At 24.5% G+C, this 7,366-nt stretch overlaps 1 protein-coding gene across 1 annotated transcript in view; it reads right to left on the reverse strand.

Moving 5' to 3' along the window:
* LOC100200144 (epidermal retinol dehydrogenase 2) overlaps nucleotides 1-7,160 on the reverse strand; it is a 30,460-nt gene extending 23,300 nt beyond the window's left edge. Inside the window, exons 1-4 of the mRNA XM_065795560.1 lie at nucleotides 7,027-7,160; nucleotides 6,785-6,917; nucleotides 6,482-6,687; nucleotides 5,876-6,117 (exon numbers count right to left, since the gene is read on the reverse strand). Of these exons, the coding sequence (XP_065651632.1) occupies nucleotides 5,876-6,117; nucleotides 6,482-6,687; nucleotides 6,785-6,917; nucleotides 7,027-7,146 (701 nt within the window). The 5' untranslated portion in view covers nucleotides 7,147-7,160. The remainder of the gene's footprint in view (nucleotides 1-5,875; nucleotides 6,118-6,481; nucleotides 6,688-6,784; nucleotides 6,918-7,026) is intronic.
* Nucleotides 7,161-7,366: the final 206 nt, after the last annotated feature.

The raw sequence follows: 7,366 nt of genomic DNA on the forward strand, positions 1-7,366 counted from the left end.
CAACTATGCTTACAATGCATTTTTGCACCCTGTCTAAAAGAGAAAAGGCATCATTGGAAGATCCGCCCCGGATACGGCAACAGTATTCCATACAAGGACAGATTTGAAATTTATAGAGATAAAGAATAGAATCCAGAGTAAGAAAGTGTTGAGAAATGCAACCTTATCAGATGCTACTTTTGCAGTGGATTTGATATATGGTTTCCAAGAAAGATCGGAATTTGGGTTTTATCTGAATTAAAGTTCACCAGCCACTGTGAGTCCCATGCTATAGCAGAAGTGAGATCCTTTTCAAGCTCAAATGCCCCAGAATAAATGGTAGTATCATCAGCGAACAATGCCACCTTAAATGTAAGAATGTCTGAAAAATCATTAATGTAAATTAAAAAGTGTAGGACCAAGGGTAGAACCTTGAGGAACCCGTGAAGTTACAGAATATGAAGAAGAGCACAGTCCATTGAGGACAACTTTTATACTACAATTGATAAGGAACGATTCAATTATCTTAAAGATGTTACCTGATACACCGTAAGAAGAAAGTTTATGGAAAAGACTAGCATGCCAAACTTTATCAAAAGTTTTAAAAATGTTAAGAGCAATAGCCTTAACCTCTCCTATATATAATAGTAGTATAGGTTTACAAACTATCAAAGAATTATACATTTGCTTGTTTATTAATAAGTATAATTTATTCACTTAAATAAAATTTCAAAGATGATTAAAAAAAAATAAAGAGAAATTAAGGAGAGCAGTCAAATTTTCACTTTTTTAAAGGTTGTTTAAGGACTTTTAAGGAGGTTTTTTTTAAAAGAATATTTAAAGTTTTAAGGAGGAGTGGGAACCCTAAGTTACAACCTTTTCAAATCAATACAACAAACTATAAAACTTTGATCTTTTCTAATGTTTTTATGATATTAGGTGAACTCTTTTAAATAAACAAAAAAATTACATCTAAAAGTTAGTTTTTTATTAATTATCATTTAATAAAAAACTAACTTTGTTTAAATTATCAAAAAGTATTTAAAAAAAAAGTTTTTTAAACACATTAGTTGTTGCTGTTGTTTATAAAATTAAGAATACAAATTGTTTTGAAAAAATTACATTCATAATTAAAAAAAAATTTCTCGCTTTATTACCTTATACTTTATTTAGCGCATTTTTGAAAAATTTTCAATAATCTGATAAGTTGTGATCAAGTTGTCCCAAAAAAATAATAAATGCGTGGTAGGGAATAGAGTGCGATCACACGCCTTCCTGCCCACAACTGCATGTGTTTACCTTATACTTTATTTAGCGCATTTTTGAAAAATTTTCAATAATCTGATAAGTTGTGATCAAGTTGTCCCAAAAAAATAATAAATGCGTGGTAGGGAATAGAGTGCGATCACACGCCTTCCTGCCCACAACTGCATGTGTACATATATGTATATATATACATATATGTGTATATATATATATATGTATATATATATATTCATATATATATATAAATATATATATATATATATATATATATATATATATATATATATATATATATATATATATATATATATATATATATATATGTATATGTATATATACACATGCAGTTGTGGACAGGATTGCGTGTGATCGCGCTCTATTCTCTGCCACCCATTTATTATTTTTTTGGGACAACTTGACCACAACTTTTCTACATATATTTATATATATATATATATATATATATATATATATATATATATATATATATATACATATACTACTTGCTTCTCTATCAAGTATATCAAGCTATTCACTTAAAAAAAATTTCTTAGAAGAAAAAAGTAAGGATAAATTAAGGATAAGATTTTGAATCTCAGGAGCCCTTATGTACAATAAAGAATTAAAAAAATAGAGAGAAAAAAACGAAAACTGAAAAACACAAAATAACAAAAATACAAAAAATTAAATAAAAATAAAAAACAAAAAATTAAATTAAAAAAAAAATTATCTGCTAAAAGATTAACCTTTGAGCAGCAGAAGAAAGACTGGAAACTAAAGTTAAATGAAATTAAATTATAAAGAAGCGCAAAAAGAAAAAATGAAAAACTATAAAGGAGCAGATTATAATATATATATATATATATATATATATATATATATATATATATATATATATATATATATATATATATATATATATATATATATATATATATATATACATGTATATATATATATTTATCAGGCCTTGTTAAGAAGCGCTACGCAGCTCGCATTTTGCTTGCGAAAAGGCGATTTGCCTACGCGTTCAGCAGTTTTGCGCTACGCAAAAACTTATATCTTTTAGAATATTTAAATTATCTTTTGATTGTTGTTAACGTGACGTTTATTCAGAAGAAATAAAGTCGTAAGTATTTAACCGCAATTGTAAACTAATAGATTTTTTGTTAAAGAAACAGTTTGTTAAATAATTTTTTTGTTGTTGTTAAAAATGAGTTAAAAAAGTTAGGTGTTTTAAGTTTTATCTTAAGGAATTAAATATATAAATTTCTTTTAAATATAAAATTTATTTTTAGTCATAATAGTTTAAAAAATGCACGATTTATTTTGATGTAAATATTTTATTAATAAGATATTTTGTTTATTGTTAATTCAATAACGTAAAGTTTTAATGACGTTCGTTTAATTTATAAAAATAAATTATGATCACGAATATGTTATCAGTAACTGATAAACAAAAAAAAAAACTCTTTCTTGTTTAAAAACATTAAAATGAGTCCATATATTAAATAAGAAAAAATTTATTAACAGTTAATAAAATAACCAAAAACCAAAATCATAAGAAAATAAACATAAAAATCATAAGAAAATAAACAAACATTATTTTACGTTTCATGAAAAAAATATTTTTTTCAAAGTAAAATTTAGTTCATATTTGAAAAAAATAATAAAAATAATTTTTTATATAAGAACTTAGATTTTATTTGTAACTTTTTTTATAGTGAGAAAAAAAAAAATGTTTGTATGATTTTTAACGCGTTAATAAAATAACTTTAATTACAATGCGGTACTTGAAAAGACGCGAGAGACGCAATATAACTTCTAACGATGCAAAATATATTTGATGAGTTGAGTAACTTAGAAATGCGTTACGCGTTTTCGCTACGCAGCGAAGTCTCGTAACAAGGCCTGATATATATATATATATATATATATATATATATATATATATATATATATATATATATATATATATATATATATATATATATATATATATATATATATATATATAGTCTTGCATGTTAGTCAAAAAGTTTCTTCCATAAACTATAGTTTTAAAGAGACTGCTAATAAACCATACCAGAAAAAGTTTAAAAACTTAAATAAAAGTTTTGTTTTTTTTCTTAAATGAATGATTGCTTGCTCAAACCAAACCCTCAATCGATTTAGCGGCACTTCCTTGTAGCAGCAGGCTATAAGATATTTGATGTTGCAGCACTTCCTCATAGCAGCAGACTATATGATAGTCAATGTAGCAACACTCTGCGCATGTTTTAAAAGTATATTTTAATAAAACCAAAACACTATTAATTAAAAAAACTTTGTAGCCATTATTATTGTGGTTTTTTAAAAAGCGATAAAACTTAATGTACTTCTGCATGAATTTAATTGTTTTAACTTTTCAACGACAATAAAATGTAGCTTAATTAAGGAAGTCACAAAATTGTTGCTAAGATACTTTTTTACCATACGAGTCTCTTTAGACTACAAGATAAGGAGATATATATGTATGTGTGTGTGTAAATATTCTAATAAATAAGACAATTTTTTAAATTTTTGTTAAAACCATTTAATTTATAAAACACATTTTTCGACTATATCATAGCCATCCTCAATTAAAATATATTAAAATGCTTAAATAAAATTTTTAAAATTAAACTAGCGTGATTAAAACTATTAAAACAGCTTTCATTTGAATGAATATGTTTATTAATGAGCGAGTTTTTTCCCCCTATATAGTGCTCAATTATTCGTGTTTACAAATGGTGAGTAGTTTCACCAATATAACAGGATTTATTTAGAAAATTATTAGGAAAAAAACTTTGAAATTTTCAATGAAAACCATTCTTACAGTAACTGATTCACAATACCTTTAAATAATTGCATATAATTTTTGTTTGGCAAGAAATTTGAAATATTGATAATTTTATAGGTTTTTCTAAACGCAATTAAATGTCAACATCAGTATTGTTAATATAAGAGCTATAGATTTTCTCAATCAACAAAGATGTGTATAAGTTGTGTTCAAGAACTTTAAAAAGATCGTTAATATCATGACTAAGACCGAGACAAGTGTTGTTTATTTCTCTATCAATTAAACATTTAACTTTGTATGATAATGGAGTAAAACTAAAAAAGTTGGTGTAAAATCCTGAGAAAGTTTCCATATGAAAAACAGTGGTAATTTTGGAATGGTTTGTTTTATTTAGAGGTTCAAAAAAGATACTTTTGATTTAACTTCTTTTTCCATTGTAAAAGTAATATAACTTTTCATATATATATATATATATATATATATATATATATATATATATATATATATATATATATATATATATATATGTATATATATATATCTCACATTTTGTTCTGGTGTCAAATAAGGGTATTGTTCTTTTTTTAATTGTAATAGACTCAACTTGATCTGAAGTTGGTATATTTTCAGGACTGCCAGTAGTTATGAGTATTGCTTTTTCAGTTAGGAGATTTTTTTAGAGTAAACGACTTCTTAAATGTGATGAAAGTCCGCAAAGTGATTGAAGTTTTGGATTGTGCGATCCACGAGATATTTTCAAATTGCAGTTGTTGCAAGTTCCGTATTTGAAATCACTAGCTGCCACGGTAAAATGATTCCATAAACCAGTTTTTTATCGATTATTTTCTATTGTAAAATTTAGTACTGAGAAACTTTTGATGAAACTATTGGTTTGGGTTGCTTTACTTAAATGTTAATTCGTTTTAAGAATGATTTGAGATTAGTAACTTAAAACTATTATGTAACGTGATTTCAATTAAAATTTCTACAATTGTTATAATTAAAAGTTGATTTACTAACAAACGATCACAATTAGGAAATCGTCATGATCCCACTCTAAATTAAAACTTAAAAAAAATCTTATAAAAGTTTCGGTTCATTTCGGTTGCAGTTTGAACTGAAATTTTGGCTGAAACAGGAAAAGTAAAAAAATTGTTGAAGCAGAAATTTCGGTTTCGGTCGAAGTCGAAAGTTTCCGTTCACTAATATAATGTAGAAGAAAATCGCTTAACAAAAACTTTTTACATTTTACACTGTGTTTCATCAATGAAGACTCATTAGAAATTTCTGATGAGTCTTTATTGATGAAACAGTGTACAATGAAAAAAAATTTTGTTAAGTGATTTTCTACTACTTTATAATTACTCTGTTTTTTTAAGAACATTGAGCACTCATGTTTTTTTAAGCACATGCATACATATATATATGTATATATAAATGTATATATATATATATATATATATATGTATATATATACATATGTATATATATACATATGTATATATATATATATATATATATATATATATATATATATATATATATATATATATATATATATATATATATATAAATATATAAATATGTGTGTGTATATATATATATATATAAAATAGAACATTCTGCAAAGTAATTGATGTCATGCTGTTATCAAAAAAAAAAAAAATTACAACAACAACAACAAGGAGGAAACTCAAATTTTAAATCTTTTTAAAGTTAATTAAGTACTTTTAAGGTTTATATTTTTTAAGAATACTAAGGGTTTTTAAAGAGAAGTGAGAACCTTGAATAAATAATTATGACTTTTACCTGCTCTTCGCTCCTTCAAACATGCCCGTTTTTATAAACCATGGACACACAGTCGATGTTTTAATTCCTTTTGCATAGCCTTGAAGTTCAAGTCCTAAAGCTTCTTGTAAACCAACTGCTCCAAATTTGCTTGCACAATAGTCAATAAGTTGAGGACTAGCACCATAGCCTGCAATAGAAGCTATTGAAATCACATGACCTCTATTATTTTCGATCATTGAGCCAAGAAACGCTTTTAACGTCTGAATATCAAAAGGTAAAGTTCAAGACAATAAAATTGTTCAAACTAAATACTAATAAAACATTTATTTTTTTAAATAACTTTTAAAAGTTTTTAATAAATATAAGCTATTAACTCTATCAACAACTAAAAACACATTGCTTACAGAAAAACAAAAAAAAAATTTTAAAAAAAAAAGGTAATGTCAAAAATTATCTACTGCATTTTATGTTTATTATATTTTTAATTCTTTTTTTTTTTTTTTGCATTTGTAACAAAACAAATAGTTGTTTTTTAAAACTTCCTGATAAACTAATTGTAATTGTTTAACAATTTGCTTTAAATAGTTTAATAGTAATTTCTATACTAAATAAAACAATATTCACCCAAAAATGAGATGTGGTGTTAACTTCAATAGTTTTAGCAATAAGGTCATCTGGGCATTCCATAAAATTGTGACCTGTAACAATCCCTGCATTATTAACTAGCATTGTTACTTCACCGATTGTTTCACGTATTTTTTCAGCAATAGAGTAAACTTTTTTCCTATCCGTTACATCTAGTTGAAAGCTATAAGCTTTTCCTCCAGAGGCTTAGAAAAAATTTGAACAAGTATAACAAATATATAAGGTATCAAATTTTTAATACAATACACCAATGAGATATATGAACATACATAAAAAACATACATTTAATAATATCTGCTGTTTCTTGAGCAGTGGCACCATTTAGATCAGTTGCTATAATGGTTGCTCCACAATTTGCAAATTTAATTGCCATTAACCTTCCTATTCCACTCCCAGCTCCTGTAATAAACATAATCTAAACAAAAAAAAATATATTAAATTTAAAAGTAAAAATGTAAATTCTGGAAAAAAAATTGCTTTAGTAGACATTAAAATTTTCACTTTACAAGCTTAACTTAACTTACATCATTCGAGATATCTTTCCTGTTTTTTGGTAGAAACGACTTTATTATCTCCCAAGGCCATAATATTGAAATTTGCAGCAAAACACAAAAAAATTCAAATATATCTTGAAATAAAGCCATTTTGTTTATTTACTAAAGTTGTAAAAATATACAATGTATATGACATATAATAATGTATAATACATAAATATACAATATATATAATATATATAATATATTTATATATATATAATATATATATAAATATATATATATATATATACATATATATATATATATAACATATATATACATATATATATATATATATATATATATATATATATATATATATATATAT

Source organism: Hydra vulgaris, chromosome 04 (genome assembly GCF_038396675.1).
Source record: "Hydra vulgaris chromosome 04, alternate assembly HydraT2T_AEP".
NCBI lineage: Eukaryota > Metazoa > Cnidaria > Hydrozoa > Anthoathecata > Hydridae > Hydra > Hydra vulgaris.